The 27354-nt window shown below is 39.7% G+C and overlaps 3 protein-coding genes and 8 non-coding genes across 12 annotated transcripts; 1 reads left to right on the top strand and 10 right to left on the bottom strand.

The window, feature by feature from the left end:
* Positions 1-5417: 5417 nt before the first annotated feature.
* On the bottom strand, positions 5418-6690 carry SNAPC5 (small nuclear RNA activating complex polypeptide 5). Of its 2 annotated transcripts, XM_089485774.1 has the most exons (3): positions 6601-6690; positions 5897-5977; positions 5418-5540 (listed from the first exon to the last, which is right to left on the bottom strand). In XM_089485774.1, the coding sequence occupies exons 1-3, from the start codon at positions 6688-6690 to the stop codon at positions 5418-5420; spliced, it is 294 nt and encodes a 97-aa protein (XP_089341900.1). The 2 variants fall into 2 exon arrangements, with proteins under 2 accessions (XP_089341900.1, XP_089341901.1); XM_089485775.1 differs by lacking the exon at positions 5897-5977.
* A 2965-nt stretch (positions 6691-9655) lies between these two features.
* Positions 9656-15132, bottom strand: LOC149300078 (large ribosomal subunit protein uL4A). Its single transcript, XM_089485540.1, has 10 exons — positions 15100-15132; positions 13964-14135; positions 13353-13459; positions 13004-13142; positions 12631-12755; positions 11528-11657; positions 11069-11225; positions 10576-10659; positions 10055-10175; positions 9656-9739 (listed from the first exon to the last, which is right to left on the bottom strand). The coding sequence occupies exons 1-10, from the start codon at positions 15100-15102 to the stop codon at positions 9656-9658; spliced, it is 1122 nt and encodes a 373-aa protein (XP_089341666.1). The 5' UTR covers positions 15103-15132.
* On the bottom strand, positions 10252-10323 carry LOC149300079 (small nucleolar RNA SNORD18). The gene has a single exon (XR_016272334.1). It is a non-coding gene; the product is annotated as a small nucleolar RNA SNORD18 (small nucleolar RNA).
* On the bottom strand, positions 10781-10850 carry LOC149300080 (small nucleolar RNA SNORD18). Its single transcript, XR_016272335.1, has one exon. It is a non-coding gene; the product is annotated as a small nucleolar RNA SNORD18 (small nucleolar RNA).
* Positions 11422-11493, bottom strand: LOC149300081 (small nucleolar RNA SNORD18). Its single transcript, XR_016272333.1, has one exon. It is a non-coding gene; the product is annotated as a small nucleolar RNA SNORD18 (small nucleolar RNA).
* Positions 11727-11827, bottom strand: LOC149300082 (small nucleolar RNA SNORD16). The gene has a single exon (XR_016272336.1). It is a non-coding gene; the product is annotated as a small nucleolar RNA SNORD16 (small nucleolar RNA).
* On the bottom strand, positions 12908-12976 carry LOC149300083 (small nucleolar RNA SNORD18). The gene has a single exon (XR_016272332.1). It is a non-coding gene; the product is annotated as a small nucleolar RNA SNORD18 (small nucleolar RNA).
* Positions 13210-13311, bottom strand: LOC149300084 (small nucleolar RNA SNORD16). The gene has a single exon (XR_016272337.1). It is a non-coding gene; the product is annotated as a small nucleolar RNA SNORD16 (small nucleolar RNA).
* LOC149300085 (small nucleolar RNA SNORD18) lies at positions 13741-13811 on the bottom strand. Its single transcript, XR_016272331.1, has one exon. It is a non-coding gene; the product is annotated as a small nucleolar RNA SNORD18 (small nucleolar RNA).
* LOC149300086 (small nucleolar RNA SNORD16) lies at positions 14212-14311 on the bottom strand. Its single transcript, XR_016272338.1, has one exon. It is a non-coding gene; the product is annotated as a small nucleolar RNA SNORD16 (small nucleolar RNA).
* Positions 15133-17907: 2775 nt separating the features above from the next.
* ZWILCH (zwilch kinetochore protein) lies at positions 17908-27066 on the top strand. The gene is made up of 14 exons (XM_089485541.1): positions 17908-18103; positions 18686-18765; positions 19451-19606; positions 20680-20751; positions 21239-21332; positions 21466-21527; positions 23147-23252; positions 24037-24116; positions 24553-24709; positions 24918-24946; positions 25306-25442; positions 25716-25811; positions 26231-26349; positions 26975-27066. Exons 1-14 carry the CDS (start codon positions 17923-17925, stop codon positions 27064-27066), a joined length of 1461 nt encoding a protein of 486 aa, XP_089341667.1. The 5' UTR covers positions 17908-17922.
* The last annotated feature ends 288 nt before the right edge of the window (positions 27067-27354 follow it).

Raw genomic sequence — 27354 nt, forward strand, 5'->3', positions numbered from 1 at the left:
GGTAATAGAAGTGTCCATTTTCTTTTACCAACAAAGGATTTAATGGGTCAGTCCCACGTTGGACCAAACTGAACTGACGGTTATGTTCTGTAAGTAAAAAAAAATAAAAAATAAAAAAAAATTAACCTGTCTGTGAATCCAGCTGACAAGGCATTGCCAGTTAAGCAAGATATAAATGTAAAAAAACCCACAGCCTGTTTAACAATCATTTTAGCAGATATGTTGATTTTTGAAAAGGAAGACTCATCAATGCCTTTTATTTTTTTCATATCCCTAATTAAACTATTTAACCTCAAATAGTTCATATTGGTCTCGCATGAGACTGCCATTAAGGCTGCGAGCAATTCCCAATGCGGCAGTTTGTATCCTATGCTGTCTGGAGATCTGAACCGTGGCTGTCTCACAGGCAGCGTCCAAAGCCATAACCCCAGATCCACCAGTTTTAGGAACCTGCTTTTTATGGTGAATTGATTTAATTCCTTCCTGCCGGAGCAGTAAGCTTGTTATTTCATTTACTTTAAAGGAAAGACCACTAGATGTCTCCCTGAAGAAAAATAGAAAATATTTTCAGGACATTCTTAATATAATAGTGGAGTCTAAACTAGACACAGCAATACACTTATAAAGAGACACTAATATGACGAAAAAAATGTGCATTTAAAGGTTTCTTTTTAGGAGATTGTAAAAAAACAAACAAAAAAACCCCCCCTTTATTTTATCTTATTCTTTGCTGCTTGCTTTACTGCTGATCGTGTAACCCATGTTTGCTTCCCATCCGCTATAATCGTGGCATAATCTTATTTTGTGGCAGTGCTTCTTAATAGGGTTTCCACAAAGCTCAGTAACCATGAGGTTTTCTTCAGTGTTTTTACTTTTAAAAACTGAAGGAAGAAATAAAAATCCTGATAGTGGTCCTTTAAGCGGTAAGGAAATGTATAAATGGTGACTAGGCTCTGATACTCTATAGCTGTGGACAATGGCACCCATAATGCCCTGTCAGCTACAGTAGCTGAGCATCATGAGAGTTGAAGTCCATAATAACCGCTGTCAAAGTTTTAGACCAGCACGGCGTTTATGCAGGTTGCTCCGGCAGAGGAGATGCATATATCCAGCGGTCCTCTTGCTTTCTCCTGCCTGTGCTTGTCCAGTTTCTCCCATATTTATTTTAGATTTGAATGTGACGTGTTGTGTGAGCTTCGAATCCTTTTGCTCTGCTGGGCTCCTTATCACCAGGTCATTAGTCAAGAACGTTTCATATCGTCCTCTTTCCCATTTAAAGAGGGGGGCTCATCCCAGCATGGGATTCTTTACTGTGAGAAGCCTCTGCCTTCAGTCTGTAAACATTGTATCTTTTCAGTCCTCAGATGTATTATCTTTGATTCTAATAAATATTATATGAAGAAGACTGTGTGGTCTTTTTTGAAAAAATTTTGAACCTGTAGTCAGACTCATAGAAGATGAGTAAAAAATAAAGTTGCTGTAAATCGGATCATTAAACTGATGGGAATGTGTCTGAATTACTGAATTTTTACTTCACCCAGTAGAGGGTGCTGACTTTGTACCCCTTCACTCCCCACCAGGCACAGTTGCCTTTCTTCTGTGCAACCCCTTCCTATACCACCCACAATCACTCCCCACTACTAACCCCACACTGATTTTTCACCTACAACTTTCTTCCTCTCCCCTGACAACCTGTACCCTCGGCCCCATCACATCTTGTAAAGCCTCTCTCCCAATTTTTAACCTTTTACGCATGCTCTTATTTGGATCACACACATAACTACTGCCCTATCACTTTTTCTTTAACCCTTTAAGATGCTTGAAAGGATGTAAGCAGTTACCTAACTTCCTCTCCTCTAATTGCCTCCTAGCCCCTCTATAGTCTGGTTTTAGACCCCTTCACTCTAGTAAACGGCTCTAACTAAAGTCTCCAATGACTTGCTCTCTGCCAAAGTAAAAGGTCGCTTCTCCCTTCTGATACCCCTGAATTTCTCTGCTGCTTTTGATACTGTCAAAAGATGTGGATCTCTTCTGTATCTCCAACTCACTTGGCTTCCAGTGTCATGCAGATGACAATCAAATCCACATGCCTTCTCCTGACCGCTTTCATTCTCTCATATACATATTGCTTGTCTGCTATTTCATCATGGATGTCACAACACTACTGGAAACAAGCTGAATTCATGAACTTTTCCTTCTTCCATCTCTTACCCAGTACCTCAATTCTCTATCCCCATTAGCAACTGTTTCTCCTACTGTTTCTAATGAAGTTCTAGCTACAGAGATGGTACGCTTCATTAACTGGCCACTTACAACCCTTCACACCATTCTCTCCCCTTTCTCCATACCTAGTGTTTCTCCTCACCCTGTTCCCTCTAGATTGTAAGCTTGTGAGCACAGCCCTCTCTACTTTAATATATTCGCTTCTCTTAGTCAACTCTAGTTTTGCCTTTTGAAAATAATGTATTGTAAGAAGCATGGAATAAATTATTGGTGCTATATAAACAAAAGATCATTTACAAAATAGAAGGAAATTTGTGAACGTAGAACAAACCGATGGGAACAAATGCCTGTCTCGCGGATGCCCTTCGTTCACCAAAATGGCTAGTTTTACTGGTAGAAAACGTTACTTTATAGATGGCTGCAGTCTGCTTTTGGTACTGGATGTGCAGTGCATATGGGTTCGGTTTGGACTCTGCTGGCATCCATACATCAGAGGCATGTTTTCCTGCTGAAAAGCCTAAATGCTCCCGTGCTTTTAAGTAACACTGAACATTTTCCACTGTGTTGGGAAAAATGGTAAATTCAGGATTTTCTTTCTTTCTGAGATATATCATACTCTATGCAGATACGCTTTGCTTTTGCAGGGTGTTTCCGTAATCACCTAAAGAATGGCTTGTGTGGCTGTCTTACCTCAGAACCCCTGTTGCTATGTAAAGGTTAACCTTGTGACAGAATGTTTAATCCCTACATATGTTTTGCCTTTAATCTGACAACTATTGCTTAATGTGTTTTAGTCACCTCCTGACCCCTTGTGTGTAACTTTATTGGGGCAACTATTCCAAAGAGGGATCCCCATTTAGTTAGAGGACATGGTGGTGGTGGTGGGGGCACAGGTCACTTTCCATCAAGTGCCAATTCAAGGATTACAGGAGAAACCCACAGACAGCGCTCCAGTCAATAACTTATTATACTGCTGTGCATGCTGTATTCTTGTGTTCTATCCAGATGTTACCTGTGACTACCCCTCCAAACATTCACTCGCTCTCGTACTGGTCCTCAACCCCTCATCTCCTGTGCATTCCATATACTATTTCTACCGCTAACATGAATTCAAATCTGAGCATACTCCTATTCTTGGTAACTCTTCTCCCACTCCATTCATCTTCCCATTATACGGGATGACCTGCTCTGTTCCTGTAACTTGTTTGGTAAAAGTTACCCCCAAAAGTTCTACAACCTCCCAGTCACAAAATACTGTTGGTACTTGCTCTAGCAAATAAGTCTAACCCTGGTCCCCCTGCTGATTTAGGTCCTAGTCTAAAAATGGCTTCTCCTTTCCATCCGCAGCCTTCTCCCCAAACTGGAAGCGCTGCACGCTTGGCGTTTATATTCCAAACCCAAATCATTGTGCTCTCAGAATCATGGTTAACAGCAAAAATGCCCCCAATGCATTATCCGACATAACCCAACTCCTCAGGAAAACCGTAGCTCAAAACCAAAAAAGTGAACTGCTGTTTGCTGGAGATTTTAATTTTGATTGGCTGAATTCCCAAAAAACACTATTTAAGGTTTTGGAGTGAACTCAATTAATAGGCAAAGCCTGAACCACACGCTGCTGGATTGGATTCTTTCCTCTCATCCTGATAGAATAGCCTAGTGTAGTGCGTGCGCAAAATAAGGGCCATCAAATCCTCTCACAAGGTTATGATCACCAGGTCTTTAATCTTTCTAAACGATCTCAAGAATCTCCCGCGGCACAGACTAAGCCTTATCCCAGATCTACACTGTTCAATGAAATACTTTCAGTCCAAGTTTTTGCTGCGATACATATCAGTAAAATGTGGGAAAAAGGGACGCATCTCCCTTGGGATACAATAACCTCGCTCAAATGTACCAGTTTAGAGACTCATTGCGGGCAAAGTTCAAGAGTACTGGCTTTGTAAACGATCACCGTGCTTAAAATCAATGGCGAACAGAACTGGTTTCATACATGCCCATACTGACATAAGTATATAGGTGTGTGCACATATACGGTACTTATATACACACTTTTAAAATGTCTAAAATAACCAATACAATATGTGAAGTGATGCCATACAGTTTTGGCCATGCATAAATGATATTACTCAGGATACTTAATGTTGTGTTTTTAAAGGGAATATCCACATTAAAAATAGGTGAGACAGAAGAGCCACTTACTGCTTCGGACACACTGAAAAACACGCAGACGCTTTATTTACATTTGTAAACAGCAAATCCATTGTTTGGACACAGGTATTCCTTTAATCTCTGAAAATCACCAGTCTGTCGTCCCATAAAATGTCAATAAAGGCTCCTCTTCTGGACTGGCGATAATAGAAAATAACCCCCTGGTCCATTGCTACAAGTTGGTAATAATGTGCTTTAGGTTCAGAGAGAAAACATGAAACTAAGAGGAAAAATAAAGATCATTATTTGGTAAAGTGGATCGGGTCATCTGCAAGCTAGCAACCAAAGTAAATTCTTAAATATGGTGTCGCAAGCCAGCGTTTCATGGTCCAGAACAATATGCGTGGTTAAAGCCATACTGAAACATCACCAGTTACTACTCGTTATTTGTGCCGGGCCAAACGCAGCACTTACTGCTAAAGAAGCTCTCCGAGGCTGACACTACATGAAACGCAGACACGTCGGTGAAAAGAGATGTTTCCTCTCGTCTGTTCTGATGACCTCTGTCCGGAGACGGGGACTAATTGGTACAGCTTTTTAACCATTATATTCACAGCTATGAGAGAACAATTCAGTGCAATCGCAACCATCATCGGTCATAACGACTGCTAAAAACAATCTCGCAAATATGCAAGACTTTCTATTAAGACAAATAAAAATAGCAGGCGTAAAACCTTTCATTGTATTTAAGCCTCTGTATGTGATCTAAGCCTGCCAAGTGCGGCAAGATGTTCCCTTTAACTTGGGATGGATGCTTATTAAAGAAACGCACCATGCAACACCCCTCACCTACACTAACCCCACAGTCCTCTCTATATCTGACCTCGGTCCTGCCATTAAACCACTGAGGCTGATGAATTTCCGGTCTCACTTTTAATAATAGTCTAGAGTATACCCACAGCACCTGTCTGTTACTTGTAGCCTCCCTGGGATCTATGAGAAAATCACCTATCGATAATGGGTAGGCAGACATCTTTGTTGTAGGGTTAAGAGTCCGACTCCTCTTCTTCTTCCTCCTCCATTTCTTCCTGGTCCTGGGTATATTCCATAGTGCTCAGCTGCAGCTCTGTCTGATTTATGACAGCTTCGTTATCCATGTGCATTTCCCCCTGTTAACCATACATGGATGGAGATTGAGTTATCGTTGTGGACCTAAAGTAATGGTGATCCTTGTAACAGTAGGCTATTTATTCATACGCAAATGATTGTTAGAGAAAACAAACTGGAGCGGCCTAATAAAGGGATAAATTAAAAACTGAACTTTTATTAATTCCATATAAAATAGCCTAATAAGTGACTCCAAGAAGCATCATAATGCATACAGGTTTGCACATGTCGGCCCCAACACTGATCAGGATAACAACACGCAAGCAACAGACACAAAGTACCTACACAAGTTGTATACAAATCAGACACTCTTAGCAGTTACACATCTTTATTGCCCCAGTTTAGCGAAGCCGCTTACCTCCTCCGCTGCCTCAGATGAGGACTTCTGGTCCTCCTCCGCTCCGCAGTTTATCATGGACTGAAGAGCAAGTTCCTCAACCTGGGAGAGTAATTATCAGGATCAACTTGGTATGTAGACAATAAACAATAAGCTATATGTGCGATAACACAATCACATTTATAAGTATTCCATCCCTTTACTCACCATACCAGTAAACTACGGCTACCTACAGATCCTACACCTTCAGTACTTATCTCCCAACACTCCAAGTGGCCAGAGGTTAGAGGGGGCAGGATTGCAATGTGACTTTATCATGTCACTATATCAAGCAATACACGAGAATAAGAGCTACACCACCAGCCGCCAATGCCACACGGCCAATGCTAGCTGCCAATGCTACACCGCCAGTGCCAGATGCCAATGCTACCCCACCAGCCATCAATGCTACCCCACCAGCTGCCAGCCGCCAATGCTACCCCACCAGCCATCAATGCTACCCCACCAGCTGCCAGCCGCCAATGCTACCCCACCAGCTGCTCATGCTTAAAGACTTATGCCAGCTGCTAATACTACAATACTAATGTCAACAAGATCCATGCAACCTCTATTTTATTGGTACACGGGTATACACTGCCGCCTAACGCACAATCTATTATTACATCTCATTGTATATTATACTTGATATCAGTGACCTTTAACCCCCTGGCATTTTGCACTCTGACCTTTAGCCTGTTCAGCTGGTCATGGAGGGACGCTTTTATCTTAAGCAGAGTCTCCTCCTCTTTCTTCAGCTCCTGCAGGCGGCTGAGCATCTTTCTCCCGTATCGGGTCACAGCCTTGGGCGCCTCATCACGCAACGATCCGGCAAACCCCACGCAGGATACCTGTCTATGCGACCAAGCACGGCGTAATCACGCTGCGTAGGATCCTGCGTGCGGCACTTCCTCTTTCCCTCACCGGAAGCCACGGCGGCCATATTTAGTGTGGGAAGGGCGCGTTTACTACAAAGAGTGTAGACAAGAATGATTTGGAAAGTTTAAAGCAAACGCTTACAACGCCAGAAAAATGGCGTGCGTACATTCCTCATTATAACCCCTGGCTTCTGTTACGTTAAATAAATTGAATATTTTAGGGCTGCTCGCTATGCAGAGAACTGAGGAATCAGACATTACAAGGAGCGAACGAGTCCCTGCAGAATATATGTTAAAAGGGAAGTCCCGTGAGGAATAATCTTTGCTATACACAGTGATATGAGATACACATCCAAAAAACATCCATAATTATTATCATCGATCATATGATGAAGCTGCTGCTTTACGGCAATGCTAATTAAGTCTGTACTTCATTTGAAGAAGACATTTATTAGGCAGGATATGTGTCTATAAATATATATATTATATATTTATATATACACACACCAGACTAATATTATCATGAGTAAATCCACAACACCCCCCTAATGGTGACACTCTGCAGGACGATGTTTAGATGTTTTACCTTTGTATATAGAGCGCTGTACTGTATTTTTTCTCTCTTCTCTGCTATGCACATTGGACTTCTTATAGGAGTCTTCCCTCTGTTTGGTTCCAAAACATGTTGTTCTAGTTCATTGCGCTATGGTAACCTATATGTGGTATTCCTGAAATCAGGACACCTGAATAGATACATTTTGAGGTGATTTTTCATCATTTTACTAATTTTGCAAGTTTTTACAAAATTTCTCATCCTAAATTTTCCACTAATCATCTAACTACGGTATCAAAAGAAAGCTCTATCTCTCCTTGAAAAAATAATATATAGTTTACATGGGCACACTATTCACAGGAAAAGAGAACAATCGCTGAACTGGCATACCGCAAAAATAGCAAAATTGCTCCGGGACTTGAGGTACCCAAAACCCCCGGTACTGAAAGGGTTAAGTAAGGTTGGAATATATTTTTTCCCCGACCCCTATTTAGTCATAATAGGGGTAATAGTCAGTTTTTCTAGAGCTACAGCTGAAAAGACAGTCAAGGTGAAAATTCTTCATACTCTCTCCCAGGTTATTCGGTACCCTCGAGTAAAACACTTTATACCCCAAATGTTGTGCACGGATATTTTTCATATGTAAGAATACGGTCCTCTCGGTCTGAGCTACTGCTGGCTTTATCATCAGTTATTAAATCCGATACTGTTAGAACGCTGAAATGCTAAACTCAAGAGTCGGTTTAAATCACTAAAAAAATGAATTATGCAGGTGTTCTATTATTGCATGTTTTTATTTTTTGGTGCAAACAAGTTTATTTTAACTTAAATATCCTTTTAACATGTCTTAAAGGCTTTTAGGCATTGTATACAGTGCCTGATGTCACATGGCGATTGAGATATACTGTATAAACATTAAAAATGCCATCACCGAGCTTTACAGCTATTTGAAATGTCATCCCTAAGACGTACCCCGTATCAAATATGCTGATCGTTGTAAAAGACAGTCTAGGTTCCATTCTTTAATGCATACAATAAAAAAACAAAACTAGAGCACATGCAGGAAGTGTACCCAAGTACATTTCCTGGTCTTAGAGGAATTTGTGGTACCAGTTGGACTTGTGCTGCTTTAAGAGATTTAACTATATTGAAATATACATAACTAGGAATGGAGTCAGAAATATTGTAATTATGAAACCAAGACCAGAAATATCACACCCATGATCATCCTGCAGGTTTCAGGGCATTACTTTTAATGTGATTGAACAAGTGTGGCCAATATCCCAACAGCCCACAGTGCAACATACAGTCCAAGGAGCACTTGAAATTAAAGTACCATGGGGTTCAAAGTACAGTGCTATATACAGTAATGTAGGTTAGCATTTAAATAAACTTACTTTATCTGTAGACCTGGAGGCTGCCATTGTTGCTCATCATGTAACATTTTGGATGACTTTCCCTGCCCAAACACCACACCGAGCTGATTCTTTATGGCAATGCTAATGAAGTCCGTTCCTCTGCAGACACTAGCCAGTGCGGTTATTCTATTGTTCACAACAGGCAATAAGATAAGGAGCCGGTGCTTATCTAGACTAGGCTATAAGAGCTAAACCGACAACATGCCCATATGCAAAAAAATAGACCGAGCTGCTTTTCTTTTTGCACCCTTTGTGACTGAGGCCGTTGTAACATTTCTGTGGTGCTCTTGTTTAGCTGTAGTTTAATTTAGTGAACCCACACAAGTTTCTTAACAAGGGCTTTTAGATACTATTATTTTGATCATATCTAGACATGCACACAAGCAATTCCTTGGAACTAAATTTTGTTTTTGCCACCAACACCTTTTGGACTTACCTTTCATTAAATTAAAAAAAAAAAAAGTTCCCACAGCCCCCAGGGTAAGGACTGTCAAATAGGTGCATGAATTTGTCAGGTTGTTTGGTGTTAGAAGGCCACATTTTGGACAGGGGCAATTAAGTTTCAGCATTTGGTCAGCCTGCCCAATGTCTTCTTTCAGTTATCTTTGAAACTTGTGAAGTGAGACGTACCAAGTATGTTCCGTGGGAAGACTTCTTGATTCAGTAACTTCTAAGTTTGATTGCACAATATACAAACGCACTAGGACTTCATTTCTCTACTTCTAAAGTCACGCTATGCACCACTAAGAAAACCCTGAATCATACTGCAAAGGCTATGTGTTTCAGCCAACTTTAAAACATTAAAGAAAACCAGTAAACGGGTAATTTTAAACAGATTTTATTCAGAGTAAATTCAAAGTGCCATCCAGCACTGAACCGCAGTGGATACATTGGATTACTTGGCTGGTTTCTCCTCCTTTACAGGCTTCTTCTTGATTGGTTTCTTAACCTTGACCTGTTTTGTCTCTTTAGCCTTTATCTGGTAAAAAAAATAAATTATGAAGTGACCATTACCATAAAACATTCACTGCCTCAACATTCTAACCATCAATGACCTTTAAGTGTAGAATACACAAAAATAATCACATGGTCAAAATACAAATAGCATTAAAGGGTGGCCGGGCATAAGACTTATGAACAAAATCCTAAAGGTAATCAGAACATTTTGCAGGTCTAAAAGCATCAAGCATTTTACTTTATAGTAATGGTAAGGCTACCCTTTAGGTACACAACTGTCATTAGGTATGAGTTTAAGTGCTATGACAAAGTAGCAGAAAAAGGAAACATTTCTTACATTTGCAGCCTGGCGCAGGATGGCATTACGTTTAGCTGTCTTGGCATATGGGTTCAGTCTCATCATGATCCTCAAGTTCTTCAGTGGGTTCTTCTTAAGCTCTCTGCGCTTCACCTTTTTGCTGTAGAGAATAAACATTCCATCAAGGTTTGGGAGCCAAGCTGCCACGATGCACATAACCCACATGTTATGTAAATGAAGTCAGAACTTCCACTCAAGTCATATGATTTCATAAACACGGACCAATGAAGTGGAAATCATCATTTTATCCAGATAGAGTTCTTTGGTGGCGAACCTCTCGTTACATGCAAGAGAATCAGAATTGTTGCTACCAGCTTATCTTTATAGAGTTAAAGCACATTTGTCCTCACTGGGAAACACTATGTTTAAGTAGAAAGGGCAAAGTCTGTTATGCAGAATACTGGCCATTTTAAGAGGATTGGACATGCATGAAAACGGAGTGAATAAATTAATCTACCCAGAATGTCACAACCAGACATTTAAGGAAACAAAATACATACATTGGTGCACGCAGTGCTTTCTGGATTTCCTGACTCTTCAGGATTCTGCCCAGATCTGTGTTTGTCATCTTGTGCATAGGAAGGCTTAGAGGGAAGGAAAAGAAATCAGACCATTAACTACTTTGCTGTAGAAAGGCTCTTTAGAGAAGTACAATTAAAATCACTCAGGTTATAAAAATTTTATATAAGAAACACAGCTTGGCCTTAGATCAGAACTTCCACAGTAATCATGGTGTTTCAGAAACACGGACCAGAAGTGGAAATCATCATACACTAACCAAAGTCAGACCATTTGCAGTTTGTGTTGTACTCTTCATTTAGTATGAGTTACATGTTTAAGCTTAAGAAGCAACATGCATTATCTATAAAACGGAACACTAGATGCAGGCAACTGTTGCAACCAGTATCTTGTATCCAGAATACAGCAACACTCTACAAGAGAAAAGCGTTGAATACCTTGTTTAATGAACCTACAGGAATGTAAGACACCTACTTGTAATCTGCCTTTAGAGTGGCTGCTTTGCGCCATGTGCCATAAAGGTCATCCAGTTTGCGGAAAGCACCTTCTGTCCAGATGCAGAATCTTCCAACATGACCACCAGGAGCCAGCCTCAGAACGTTCAGTTTACTTACATTCAGAAGAGTGATTCCTGTGAGAAAATACACAATCTGTTTAAGGTACACAATGCAGTCAGCACTCCTAGAAGTTTGTACAGTGTAATACCCTTAAGAGTTTAAAGGTTGTCACCTGTTTGCAACATTACCATTATGTACCAATATCCATTTTATACAGATCTATAGTCAAAAAGGCAGCAGATTCCTTGCATGCATAAACGAGTCTCCTGCAGGGTCAGAACTTCCACATAAATCACATGTTTCAGAAACACGGACCAATGAAGTGGGAAATCATCATTCCTTTATAAGCTTTTGCCACCTCAAACAGCTTCAGTACCTGGGATATTTCTGAAGGCTTTGATAATGCCATTGTCTTCGTTATAGATGATGCAAGGCCCTCTACGCTGGATGCGACGTCTGTTCCTCATCTTACCCTTGCCAGCACGCATGCGCTGAGATGCATACACCTGCAAACAAAAGCTTGCATTATTGTAAATGTAAAACAGGTTAACAGGCAGCAGGACATTAAGATAACTTGCTCAGAAATTAATTACTCATCAGCCATCCACACTAGCATAAAGACAGAAGGCAACTGTCGCTTAGTGTTGAGTAAGGCGCAAATTACAACATCATGGCAAGCAACACAAACTAAATGAACAGTTCCAACAGCAATAAGCAAAGGCAACACTTTCCCCTAGAAAAATTCTTAACGTACTTAACCAAGGGTTCAACAAACTGAGTTTAGTGCCAATGTCAGTATGTCTACTGTATTGCTTAGGTATGCATTTTAGATACCTATAGTGTTAGTGAGTGCGTATGTTGGATAGTGTGTGTGGTGTTAACAGGTATGTTCATGTTTCAGTATGGCATTAGCGTGAGCATATGCACGCATTTAGTGTTAGTGTATGATTTTGTGCATGTATGTGAATGTAGAATGTAAGTGTGTTACCGCTTGTAAGCATGTGTCCATTACTCTACAGTTTGTGTGGAAGCGAGTGCCTGGCATGCTCAATATTTTATTTGCATGAACATGGTTTAATATGAGAACTTGACATAATGTACACTAGTTATAAATGCGTTAAGGGGTATTTTACACCGTAAAGACTCAAGCTTGTATGTTTAACCATTAAACATACAAAATTGAGTCTTTACGGTGTAAAAACACCCCTTGTTATGAATGTTAACAGCAGTACGAAGTGGTACAGCACAAAAAAAAAAAAGCAGAGTTTTATGTCCTATTGCCCCAATAAACATCCTTTAACTGCAGGCCAGGGGGTAAAATATGGAAAGAAAAAAAAAAAACCACTGGCTCCAGAATGTTTTGGCTAGCTCCTAGAACCAAACCTGTCGACCCCGACTTCCTACGAGCACATGCATTCTCACCGTCTCCACGATTCCTCATGAAGATACCTGTAAAACCAAATCAAAAGACCTGCTCACCTTCTTTATGTCATTCCAAGCTTTCAGCTTCTTTAGTAGCAGGACTGCTTCCTTTGTTTTTTTGTAGTTTTCAACTTTGTCCTCAACAACAAGGGGTACTTCTGGGATCTCCTCAATACGGTGGCCTGAATATCGCAGAGACTTGTTTTTAAATCTCAAATTACAAGCTTGCATATAATCAAAAAGCCACAGTGTACTAGGATTTCAGCACATGTGGCTTGTGTCCCAATCTAATCAGTCCTTATTCACGCGCACAAGACAAGTATTAAGATATTTGCCAGTCAGAACTTCCATTAAGATCATGTGTTTCAGAAACACGGACCAGAAGTGGAACTCATCATGTAGCATCCCCATGCCTTTCCAACAGTCTCACCTTTAGACATAACTAGAGCAGGAAGACCAGAAGCTGCCACAGCAGAGCAGATAGCATAACGCTTCTGGGTTGTATTGACTCTACGATGCCAGCGCCTCCAGGTCTTGGTTGGAGCAAACATACGCCCTCCACGACACATCTATTGCTGACGTTAAGGAAATTGAACTTCATACGCATATTCTAAAGGTTGACTAAAATTAAACTCTTGCTCAGAACTTTGTTTTTTCTGCAGCCACTCACACCAGCATAGTGACAGCAGGCAACTGTCGCATAGTGTGGAGTAAGACGCAAATTACAACATCACTGCAATCAACAGTACATGCTACAAACACAGCCAGCTGAAGGATACATTTCCGAAAGCACCCTGGCCAGAGCGGTGAGTTCCACCTCCGCGGACACGGGGAATACGAGCAACAGCCCGTCCAGTACCCCATGATTCAGCACTAGTCTGATGACCTGAAAGAAAAAAAAAAAAAATAGGTTAGGAAATTCATTAAAAATAAAAAAGTCTATGAAGCTTTCCTCTATCCATAGTTTTTTGGGGGGTTTTTTAGCTGTGATTTTTGATACATGAAAGCAATATAGGACTTTGGATCCCAGGAAAAGATGTTGAGAACTACAGTTAACCATGTAGTTAACAGTGGCATAAAATACCAGACCAGTAGAGAGGTTTCATGGTTTTAGAAGTTGCCTTACACAATGTCAAACCAGAGGTCTATAAACAGACATCCCACTAAGAGATCAGAACTTCCACTAATATCATTAGTTTCAGAAACACGGACCAATGAAGTGGAACTCATCCTCTCTCATCTGTTACCAGGTTCTGTGAAAAGGATAGCAGCAGAATGAAAGCCTGCTATCACCCACTTCATCTATATGCATTCAGTGTTAAAATATCAATACCAACTCTGCAGCGGTCATCAACACACAGAATACTAAGCATGCAAAGTGATAACATACCAGCAAGCTTGCTCACAGCATAGGGCTGCCTGTTATTCTTGCGCAGATTGGTGTGGACAAAGTTGACAATATCTGGGCGAATTGGTGCCCTGAATACTGCAGGCAGAGTGACATTTTTGCCAGAAGATTCCCCCTTTTCGGAGTACACAGATATCAAAGGACGAGCGCAGGCCTAAAAGAAAAAGAACGGCCCGTTATAATAAACATGGTCTTAATATAGGCTAAAGTCCTACTTCAGATTTTCAGGACACTCAGCCTTTTTTATTCGTCAGCCCGCAGCATCAGAATTTTGACAGCAGGCAACCGTCTCTGAATACCGGGTAAGACGCAAATTACACCATCATTGCTGTCCGTAACACACAAAGCAAAGTACAGATGTACCAGAATACTATTTAAACATATAAAGATAGTACAAATAACTAGACTGGGTACTGCTTCTATAAATGAAGAACCACAGTTATGTTTTCCTAAAGGAGGCTCGTGTAACAAGAAGCCCAATAGTAATTAGTGGCCCACTGTCTCCTGCACCAACTAACTCATGGGCAAGACCTGCAATAGCAATCTATACACACATATAAAGTAGTGTTTAATGCCTAGAGACACCACAAGTTTACTTTTTCTGGGGTCTGCTGTGACTTAAACTATCCTTGGAAGACTAATACGTTAAAACATGAGGGAAGTGAATCTTTCTAACAGGGTGGTCTATATTCACAATGCCTCTCACACACCCGTGGTAACGAGGTGAGGGATCCCGACTATAGCCTCCCTTCACTCAGTTACCGGACTGGGGCCCGCTGTATAAAGGACGGGCTACCCAAGTATTTCCCGCCTATGAATACTTTAAAGCACTTCTGCCAACTTAACACAAGCACAAGAAGCACGTAGTCGTTGATAGTGGCCGCATATTAAACGACCGCATATAAGATATCTCAGTTGCGAGGCTGTTGGGCCTATGGCAACAGGAGGCCAGGCCTCCGACATGCGTGACCAGCGTGGCTCGGTCCCCGGGTGACAGGCAGATCCCAGCCTGGAGCATACGTCACGGTGTACCGGGGACGCGTAACCCTCACTCCGTTCCTCACAAGCTCGCGCTCTCGGGAATAACTCTTCGTTCCATTCCCTTTTCCCATCCTCACCATGCTGACCGCCGGCTCCTCGCTGCTTCTTGATGGCGGCCACGGAGAGAAAAGGAAGGAGAAGGCGGAGTGCGCCGCTATATGACTCCGCCTGAAAGAGGGGTGGAGAGAAGCTTTCTAATTAAAAAATCAGCTAGAAACAAAAAATGAAGAGGGAAAAAATAAAAATTAAAACCACTGATCATGGAAAGGTAAAATACATTATTAAAGTAACAGAAAGATACATGTAAAAGCTCAGTGGAACGCTGGGAACTACTTCTTATGCGGATGGATATTAATGTTCCTACGCCGGATCTGAAGATGACGTGTGAGGAGGAGAAATTACTTAACAAAACTTAATTAAATTGTGACCATCCAAACTTTCAATGAAGTAAATAGAATTCCTAAACTCATATCGTGATCATTTATATAATTTTAAGGTGTTAGAACATTTTAGCGTTATTAGAAGTACTTCCGGTGTCGTGACCCCGATGACAGACCCGACCCGCGCAATTCAATTGCTGAGGGGTTTTGTTTTTGAACTGTCAAGATGTGGTCCGAGAGGCACCGAGCAGCCGTGGAATTACAACGATTTCTTAGCAGGTCGGTGGAGAATAAACCGGACACACACACACACACACACACACACACACACACACACACACACACACACACACACACACACACACACACACACACACACACACACACACACACACACACACACACACACACACACACACACACACACACACACACACACACACACACAGAGTCTGCTCCCGTTATAAAGGACCATGGAAACCAGCTAGCGAGGTTATTGACAAACACCTGAGCATCGTCTGACAGTATATCCCGACTACCTCTTTACATGACTCTGACCCACACATTGTAAACGAAATCTGTTCTGGGGTTCCACTAGGAACGTATTTATGATTGTTTGTGGTACCCTCGTATTGCGCTATGGCTTAGTATAATTTTTGCTTAAAGAATTCAAGAATGGATGTGCCCCCTACAAAGTATATAAATTCAGATTCCTGAGTGCCGCTGAAATAATCAGTATATACATATTATAAGGAACCCATACCCACCCAGCACATAGTATTTAAAAGCACCTACAGAAGGGATAAACATTGGGGATTCCGTTGCATTATACGACCATATATTGCTTCGCCCGCCACTATGTCAAAGTACCCCACGTTTGTTGAGTCCCATCTAGTCCCATTAACATGCTGCTAATCAGCAGGGCTGCAGTTTGCGTTGTGTGATTACTTACTGTAATCTGATAATGCAGCTGCCCCCCTGAGTGTCCCTTTAATGCAAAGAAAGACCTAAATCTGGCATATCTAATACAATAATCGCCTAATGCTCTACTGCAGACTTGTCAACAACATCGTTATTATTTATTTTATTTACACAGCGCTTCTTACAATACATACATTCAGAGGGTATGACAAAAGACAAACGGATCCATTAGGTAGAGAGGACCCTGCTCACAAGCTTACAATCTATTTGTAATATACTTAATAACTGAATGAGACGTGTTTTATTGCATCCAGTATTTTCTCTAATTCTTTTTCTCCCGCAGGATAAGTGACGATGTGAAAAAAGGAAACACTGTAGGACCTTCTCCTTTCGAGGTAAAAGCATCCACTTCTGGCTTTTCAGATACTCAGAATATCTGCGGGTTTCCATTGGTTTTTTTTTGTAGCAATTAGTGCAAGTGATTTTGTTTTGGGGAACAACTACATTTCAAGATGCTGCAATAGTAACACATTTTAAAAATATATTTTTTTTCTGTTAAGGATGATCTTCAAGTTCAAGTGTTCAGTGCTGGTCAGTGCAAATCATTAGAAGATTTCTGGAGCGGAACTGGAATGTTTTTTGTCTTGGAGAAAAAAGTAAGATTCCGAAATTCCAAAATATAATGTGCCTATTTTTTAGGTAGCTGACGTGAAATGTCGTCCTTTGTAGCCTTTCAGATTAGAAGACAATGTGATGGATGAGTCCAAGATGAACGACAGTCACACTTCTGATGGGTCACTTCCAGAAAGTTCTCAGCCTATGCCTGTTCCTACCATGAGAGCAAGGTATATATTTCTCCACACCTTGTAGCATATAAATGAAAGTTAAAGCAAATAAGAAAAATGACATTACTGTGTAATAGTTATCTCATGGGAAATTTGCTTCATACGCAGTTGTGCTTTAAACGTTGTCAAATATGGAAAAACTGAGTTTCGCACCCATGTAGACATTTTTTTTCTTTAAAAAAAATGCACTTGTGTTTCATAGAGTGTAAGCAGGATATATTGGCTAGTATGTTCCCTGCATGGCTAGCTATATGGCTGATTTGAATGTGATACAAGGTGAGATGTGGTTTGAGGTTTTTACAGCAGGAAAAATGGGCTGTTATGTGTTTCTATGTAAGCAAAAGTATTATGGATGATAGAATACATGGATAATTTGATGCTATATTTTTGTAATCATGTCTGAAATGTGTGTTTTTGTAAATACGCATAATCGTATCTGCAGTCAAACTTATTTCTATATTTTAAGTCAACCCCACCAATTCATTTTTGCAGCCAGTGAAAAGTAAGGAAAAAGCATGACTTCTGGGAATCGCAAAGTGATCAGAGATTAGTACATAAAACCCTTGTAATAGCTTGAAAACAATCACTCACTACAGATATGTGCGTCTGTAGCCGTTGCTAGTCGGTGACAAGCAACTGTGTCTCCATTTCTATGTGCTGTCTAAGGAATATTACAACATGCTCTAAGCTTCAGGTTAAGTTTATTTAAATGACTTTTGAAACTCTCTCCAGGCAGTTGCTTTCTAGCTACACAATGGCACAAAATCCCAACATGGCCCAGTTGAGGGATGGGAAGTCAGTGGAGATTCTTCCTCCGTTATGGGTGCGGTGCGACAGCTCAGATGCCGAAGGAACATGCTGGCTGGGAGCCGAGCCTATTAAAGCCAACCGGAATGAGATCACGGGGATGAGTTTCCGCATGGTGACCTGTGCAGGTGAGTGATAAATCTAATGTGCCCATGGCCTGTGTATTATTTTTTATCATTAAGTTTCAATTATAGCTTTGTTACAGTTTTAAATCAATCATATTTCCATTATATATAAGTGGGAAAAAATCACTAGGTAAAAAGTTTAAAATGAACACTACTGTGTACGATGTGTATAATAATGTCTGCATAATCCATGTTCATTGACTAATTGGCCAGCGTTCAAATAAGTCTTCATGTCATCTTGTTAATGAGTCAGTCAGATATCTTTAGTCAAGTACTTTACTAAATAGTTCACCCTGTCTGGAGAAACATGACAGGAGATTCCCATTTATTATGTTTGTATGTGCACTGTGTTTGTGTTTTGGATTTATATTTTCTATAACTTTATGCAGTTCTCTTTTAGCTGCAGTAAGCCGGTAGTATTTAGTTCTAATATACCTTTTGTATGTGAATTATCACTTAGTGTAGGGATTCTGATTGCACAGCGGCTTTATTTTACACGGCGCCGTTAAGCATCCATTGGTGTTTTCCTTCAATGCTCAGAGGGGAAACTCAAATTTCAAATGCCTCATATTTTTGTTTCCTTAGGCCCCACCACTGATAAAACCTCCTTTCCTAACCTAGAGATGCTCAGGAAAACCCACAGAGAGAGGCACCATTCTTCAGCTGTGAGTCGCCTGCACTCCTACTGCATCTACATCCATTGAGTTGCCTCTGATGCTATAAGGGTTACTTTAAAAACAAAAAATTGAAAACTCTATCATTTATTTGCAAATAATGAAACTAGTAAGCTTAACAGTCACTGAAATAGTACCACAGACTGAAAATTCCAAACACAGCCAATAAAAATGTATGAGAGACATGTGTTCACGCATGTATTTTCTTCTGGTTAAGTGGGTTTATATTTATTGAACCAGTAGGGTGGGAAGGTATGCTCTGTCATAGTGTATCATATATAGGTGTACAGCGTTAGTCATAGAAAGAAAGAAAAGCATATTTGATAAAGATGATACCTTTTGGCTAACTGACGTATAATAGATTGCAAGTGTTCTTCTAAAAGCATATGATATATTAGTAGTATTTCATATTGAGAATAAAATAATGATGATGATCTTTGGGGTTGGGTGTTGTTTTCTGTCTCTACCACAGTGCTTTACATTTTATTAAGCTCCAGTGACTAACACACTAAAGATTCAAAGTCTGGGTTAGTAATTAAATCAATTTAAGTTTGGGGATCTTAGCATGTACTGTGACTTGTGCCTGAAGCCGTGTACAGTTGGGTAGTTGAAGTTCTCAGTCAAATTGTACTTTTAGTGTAAATGTTGTTTTTTTGCTTGTTTTTTTTTTTTACAGATGCAGACAAGGGGGTTTGCTCAATATGATCTGTTTGGAACTAACGCAATAGAAAACTCTGTTATAGAATCCCAAAGCAGTATCATGGTTGATTTTGTCTGGAATGGAGTGGACAGCATCCTGCAGATACCCCCACTGACATCCGCAGCCACACTGGTATGGCCTACACCCCCTTCCCCCCTTTTAGATGTATACCTCTATTTAAGGCCTAGTCCAAAAAGTTCTGAACACTATTAGAGCACTATTCAGGATTTTTTCCTGCACTTACGTATATAAAACATATTATTAGATATAGTATTTGAATGCAAACAAGGATATTTAAAAAGGTTTTACTTGGTGGGCTTATGTCTAGTTTTAGACGGTGTATTTATGGAACTATACTAGTACACTCAAGAGATCATTTTGTAAAACATCACTTTTATTGACCTAATAAATCATCACTAAACAAACACATACGCATTAAAACATTTCTTTGAGAGTATATATTTTTCTTTTATATATCCCCTTCTCTTGTTCAGTATTTTTCCTAAGAACCACCAACAATACTGGGTTATCCTAATTCAATCCATATTTGCTGTGGGTGATCAGCCGTAGCTTGACCGAGAATAACTGACATGGATAGAATGAATCTCCGAAATACACTAGCTGACCGAAAGTATTTGGGCACCAGACCATCACACTTATATGAGCACCTGTTTTTGGACATCCCATTTCAAAATGACCCCCCCGCTATATTAGCCTTCACTCTAATGGGAAGGCTTTGCACAAGATTTTCAAGTGTTTCTCTGGGAATTTGTGCCCGTTCATTCAAAAGCGCTTTTATGAGGTCAATCACTGATGGCGTTCACGGGGTGCACAGCGTTCCAATTCATCCCAAAAGTGTTCAATAGGGTATCCACTTACTTTTTCGTCATATATTGAAAGTTAGGAAACTGTAATTTCCCTTATTTAGTGCGAAGGGAAACACTAAGCTAAGCCCCTCAATCAATTTTGAACCTTATTTGATGGTATATGTCGTGACTACTATTAGATCTGTTTATGCCTTTTAGAGAAATAAATTGTCCTGCTGTTAATTTTATGTTTAGCAGGTTATATACCAGATGTGAGAAGAACAACAAGTCATACTCCGTTCAATACTGTTCAGGCCTCCTGTCCACACACATGCACATTCAGCAGAATATATGCTAATCTTATTTGATTCATTGTGTGCAATGTTTTATACTTCTCAGAATGTTAAAGTAGAATCGGGTGACCTCCGGAGCCCTGTGTATCCTGTATATAAAGAGTTGGACTTTCTGCTCGTAAGTCTCTGCACATTATATTTTTCGGTGACTTGATTGGAACTCCCACCAACAGAATGATGTCTCTTATTAAATTGAGTGTTCCTTTAGTTTTTCCATCACAAACACAAAAAAAACGGTAAATGTTTTGAGCTAGCAGCTGTCAGTAAATGGAAAATATATGTAATTCCAAATCATGCACACATATCTTGATCAATTCAGTTACTTGATATGTCAGTCTAATTATGCAATGATAGTTGGGATATGCAGCTATATAATAAACAATATACACATATATATATATATATAATTTATTTTTTTCCTCATCATTCTTTGGCCAAGCGATTAAGCAATTTGTAGCCCATGTAATTATGCTGTTCATGGATATTGCAGGATGCTTATATATGATAATTTGTTTTATTTTCTAATCTCCAAAATGTTTTGGATTACATGCAAAGTAGTCCATAAATAGTGAGGACAGGGTGATCTCTTTTTTTTCCTCCGGCAGGTGTTAGCAGAAGGTTTAAAGACGGGGGTAACAGAATGGCCGGAGACAACCGAGGCCAAATCAGCTGTAGAATTAGTCCAGGAACTTCTAAATGGTAACGTCGTGTTTTACCTTTTCATTGTTATGTACACTTTTAGCACGTAAAGCACTGTTAATAGCGCTTTTTCAGTGCAATGAAATGATACTCGTTATTAAAACTCATTTTCTCTACGTTTCCTTTTTGGCAGAGCTGAAAAATAAACTGGATGGGGTTAATAATTCAGCATCCAAGAAAGAACCAGAAGTGAGTGTGTATGTCGTAGCATAAGTGTTTCTTTTATGCAAGATGAAAATGCAGTTTCATATAGAACTTAAGGGGTCAGCATCTGCTTTGACAAGGTCCACACAAAGATTTTTCTTTCTGCATGTTGCAGGTAATACTCCTGGGTAATATTGGTCATTAATATGGGTTATTAAACAGAGCAACTACATTGAGTGATGCATATGCCGATCGAAAGATTTACTTATGTTGCTTGAGGGCGCATAAAATAATAATAAAAAAAAGAAACCTAAATAAAAATTGATAGAAAGCTAGCCAATAACAAGTGGGCCCGAAGGGGAATAGTTTCATGCCGTGGTCTACTGCTTGTAGACTACAGAGGTTTTGTTCCTGAGGCTTGAACGGGGTAACCAAGCTGCTTCAATAAAACGGTTTTCTAGTGATTTTCCCCAGCTTATGTGTAATGTTTATGAAAGTCTCAGGGCACGCATTACAGATGTGGATACCTCATTTCTTTTGAAATGTATTGCCCCTAAACCTGTCTCCTTTATTGTCATTTTTTTATACCCTTCGAGGACCACAATACATGTGTTATTTATAAAGGTGGTATAATACTGAGTATCATACTTGGTGGGGGGAGGGGGCTCGTTAAAGAGAATAACCAGCATTTGTACATTCTGTTGTAGATTCGGGTTAAATTTTGTTGTTTTGGTGTTTATTTAACCAGATTTCTTGCCAAAAAAACAGTCATGTACTGTATGTGGTGTGATAATGTTATTCACAGATCTGTATTTTGATGTCACTGTTGTATTCCTGAAAATGACTATAAATTATGTATTTTTTGTTTAATTACAAAATCATACATTAATGTGGTTTTGAGCATTTGATTCCCCTGTTTTTTTCCATCAGTAACATTATGTGGGGTTTTTCACTAGGACATCAAAAAGTTTAATTTGTTGTGATGTTAACTCATTTCCTGGTGGGTATGCTGAGACCATACTTGGTTGATTATATTTTGCATGTAAAAACTTTTTTTTTTTTTACGATTATCTTCATATCAGCCATAGTCATAAAGCAAGTAGTAGACTCTCAGCAATACTCGCTTTAATCCAAAATAACATGGATTTTACTGAACAGTTATCTGTTTAGCTCAATAATTTCAACCATAATAATCTTTAAATGGCTCACTTCTAGTAAATATAACCTATAGTAAAACTATTATGTATAGTCAGCTTGTTCCCCAATTAAATATAATAAACAAAGTGGTTGAAGTCAGTAGTTATCTTTTACCATAATGTGCATTAGATCCAGAATCATATTGGTGTTATGTTCCTCATTATGTATGTAACTCTTTTAATAGAAATGTATAAGGATTCCAAAGCCCCCCTTGCCCTATTGAGTGTTATTGAGCGGAATAGACTTTGAAACCCATTGGCGCAGCCTGATTCAGGCTCGTGGCAAGTTAGTTAGCTGCCTTGCCATTGAGATGTGCAGGTTCGGTCAGGATCCACGTCTGATGAAGGGGGGTAAATCTAACAAGATTCATAAAATGTAGTCCAAATGTTAGGGGCTGTCCATGGCACCTGGCTCCTGGGATTTCTTCATCTGTGGATTGAGAGGGGCTAACAATTTTTCTTCCCTTTGTCTAGAAAGTTAAAAGCGACGCTGCAGCAGTGGACAGCTCCATCCAGTCCTTTATCGCAGAACGCGGGGATCTGGACTTCGCAGAAATGTTGTGGTGCAAGATGAGAAAAAGTAGGTGTCATCTGCTCAGCCTGCCACGATTCAAATGTCTGCTTGGAAACATCAGACTTGTTCATTAATTGCAACTGTACTTCACATAATTGGTACCCTAAATTGCTTTAAGATTTATATAGTCTTAGACTCTCTGTACTTTATATCACAACCATAAATGACATCTCATTGAGTTGTAGTAACATTCTGCCCACTTCTTATTATTGAGGTGATATTACATTGTTAATATTTTTGAATGGGTATTCTAGGGACCGATTTATGTAATAGTGAAAAAGTAAAATATTTCCAAATATGTACTTATCTGTCATTTTGTCATTAAATTGTATTTTTTTTCTGAGATTTTTGCACTTGGTTTCCATTTAGAACTTCTTTGAAGTAAAGTAACCCACAGGGATCAGTAAACGCTTTGCTTCACCGGCCCTTGGCATAGCATTCTACAGGATTAATTTCAATTCACTTATTTAGTGTCCTGGCAGTTTCTGTCCATCTACTGGCCCAGGCTCCGGGAGCTGATGTTCGCAATATAGTATAACCTGCTTTAATCTTATACTGTTGTTTTGCATGCATCAGTTTAGATGAGATGCCTCGGCCCCCAAACACCAAAAAGGTTGTCACTTTTTTTCTATCCTGAATCCAGCCACTTATAGGACAAGTGCCTATGGGGGCACATACATGAACAGCACTATTTAAATTAAACATTCCTTATCTCACTTGGCTGACATAAATGCATAATTGAAGCAAACACAATTTGCTTTTTTGATCCGTATTTGTTTCTTTCCCGAAGGTGTTTCTTCATACCAGGATGTGGTGAACTGTTTCTCGCTTGTCATCCAGTCCCTGAGGCATGGGGAGGCGCACCCCTGGGTAAGAATTGCCGTCCACCAAGGGGGAAGAACAAAATGTATTGAACTAGTATCTTTCCAGATAATTCGTCCGGGGCAGTTGAGGGTTATGTGTGGAATGGTCTTTTCAGAAAGTACCCCCATTCATTTTAAAATGACGTTTTCCTCTTCATCGAGGAATAACTTAAGGTTCCTTGTAATTTTCCCCCTAACAAATGTATGAGCTTTGCAATTGTTTGTATCCACAATTATATTCAGAACTAGTTTCTTTCTGTAGACTGAGAGATCTTAAAGGCAATTCCACTTATCTACCACCTTCTCAGTAAATTAAAGCTTCCTTACAAGACTATTTTTACTACTCTAATCAAACATTTTGAAAGTACAAGCAAAATATGTTTCTAAACCAAGTTCTGATCAGATCAGATATGTGTGTTGTTGAGTCTTTTGTCTTGTTTTAGATCCATCGTGGGAGTAGCAGCACATTGAGCAAACTCATCCAGCAGTCGTACACCGGAAACATGCAGAATATCTCCCTTTCGGGTCTAACACCCATCAGGATGCTGCTAGAGATTGGCTTGGACAAAATGAAGAAAGATTACATCAACTGCTTCATAGGTCGGCGACGTCTTATTAACCAACATCACAACATTATCAAAACTCAGACACTAAATACGTAGTGGATACAATAAAGCACCACCCTGCTCTGTTACAACAGGAATAATTCACAGATGGGGAGAGAGCCTCACAAATGTGTCTGTACATCATTTTTAGTTGTCCTCTGTTTCAGTTGTTTGTAGTGTAAACAGATGTTTTCTCCTTGCAGGTCAGGACCTCGCTACTTTCAATTACCTGGTAAGATGAGCAAAAACCATCATGTTCTGCATGTCTGCTTGGAGTATTGCCAAAGAATAACGGCTCAGCTTTATTCATTTCCATGCAGTGAGATAATTGCAGTGGGCACAATTGTTTATTTGATGTTGTTCGTAGTTCATTTCTTCCATCCAGGAGATTCATATTTCGATTAAAAGCATTAGAGCATATAGTAAAATATGGGACCAGTAGATAGGCTTAAAAGTTAAGCGTCACCGTCACTTTTGGGAAGATGCCTTTTCGTAATCCAAATGGCAGGTTTACATACTATTTGAAGGAAATAGTGGTTTCCTTAGTCAGCTTCTACCCGTCAGCGTCTCAGACTGTGGTCTCCTTTTCAGGATTACTTTATTACCTCTGAAGTGGATCTACAGGAGCAGGTTCATAGGGTGAAAAAACTGCACCACATGCTGGAGTTGGTTGTCATATGCAATGCCTTCCTGAGCCTGGGACATGAAAACCTCTTTCCACTCACACAGTAAGTAAGCGCACCGTACCACGCATCTGGATTTTGGAACTAGTAGCAGTAAATGAGCCGTGAGCACCTTGTAATAAAGTGCAGCAGACTAAAACCTGGTGTGAAATGCACCACCCCAGCCGTAGGTGTAATAGCAGGCTGACGGGAAACGGCTCATTGAACAGGCCTCATTGAGTGGTTTGTGCTCGAATGTCTGTACACGTCTCCTTGTTTACTATAGTTCTAGGAAAGAGATGCAACATAAATCTGTTCATGCTTTTATTTGGTGATCAGGTCCTGTTTAAAGTACTACAAAGAAAACCCTTGGAACGAGCAACATGTTTTCCAACTTCCAATTCGTCCAAGCATCATAAGCCACTTTTACCAGACGTGAGTCCTCCTCTGCCATGTTACTATATATATATATATATATATATATATATATATATATATATATATATATATATATATATATATATATAATTTGCCAGGTGGAAAATTATTAGTGTGCTGCTTAGCACTTATAAATGACCATTTCACAACCTACATTCTTACTGAAGCCTAGTGGAATTTTATTTGGATTTGAGGTGGGTTTTTTTTAACAGTGCCCTAAAAAAAAATGATCCCTTTGAAAAGGGTGTGCAATAATTCTATTTGAGTCTTGGGATCTCTGTTAAATTATTAACACTTAATGGTATAGAGTGATCCATATGTTATAACTGTAGATAACTTGTTTTTTTAAATTAGCTGGTAATGTGCATGCCTTTCCAGTATAGGTTAAAAACTGTCTTCTTTGTGTGTCGCTACAGATCCCACCCTCAGATCTGGAGAGTCGAGGTGCTCAGCGGGCATGGTCAGAAGGAACTGAAAACTATCTGGCAACTCAGTTCCAGGCCTCCTGTAGATCACATTTTCTTTGACATCCCAGGTATCCCAAAAAAGAAGGTGGTTTTTTTATGTGGCACTTTGTGGCTCATGTACATAGTTTATTGTGAAATGAGTGCAGAGAAAATGTAGACATGTACACCTAAAAGAAGTATTTTATTCTGATAGAAAATGAAATGAACTGTTGAGAGAGATATATATATATATAATTGCTGTGTAACATTTGTTGGCTGTGGGGTTTATTCACAAAATGTTGAGTTTGCCGTTGAGATGTGACCCTTTCACTGTGCATTATGAAGGGCTAATCCCAGATGGTTTTTTGTAAGGAAAACTGAGCTGGTCCTTCACCATTCTTGAGGTGACCTGCAAACAATTTCTCCCCACGTAAACTATGTATTACGTCGGACCAGCACGACCCTATTCGCAGTTGAAGCTCCTAATAATAAAAGATCATATAATGCCAATGTTTTAACTACATCCAACTCTCCGGGAGACTCTGTTTAGGGAATAAACCCTGGTGTACTATGAACTACCACAGGAAATAAAAAATAATGACGTCCTCTCCGCACGAATTGAATTGGATGCCAAACAAAAGTGTTTGGTACAAGCATTAGCTGTATAAAAAAAATTTCTAGTGTGTTTTCTCATCTGTTTGTCCATTTTTACAGATGTGCCAATAGACATGACAATGAGCGGGGAGAGCGAAGAGATTTTGTATTATCGCACGCAGGTCAGCTGTAGCCAAGTGCACTTCCTCTGAGAGCATCCTGCGCAGGTATTGGCATCTATGCAGAGTGTCTGAGTATAATACTGTCTGCCTTCTACAGTCCTTAAGGTCAAATATTTTATGGATTTGTAAGACTTGTTTTGGACATGTCTTAAAGATAGGTTTTCATTTATATTTCAAGTAGAACGGCAATTTTCAAATGATTTATTATAACCCTAAATGGTAACCACATGCTTCTTATGGTTTATAAAATAGGTTGCATTTTTACATTGATAATCAACAGAACAGAACCACCTGTATGTTTTCTCCATAAAGGTTTGT

The sequence above is a fragment of the Sceloporus occidentalis genome, unplaced genomic scaffold (genome assembly GCF_023333645.1).
Source record: "Sceloporus occidentalis isolate IW3139 unplaced genomic scaffold, rSceOcc1.0.p SCAF_26, whole genome shotgun sequence".
NCBI lineage: Eukaryota > Metazoa > Chordata > Lepidosauria > Squamata > Phrynosomatidae > Sceloporus > Sceloporus occidentalis.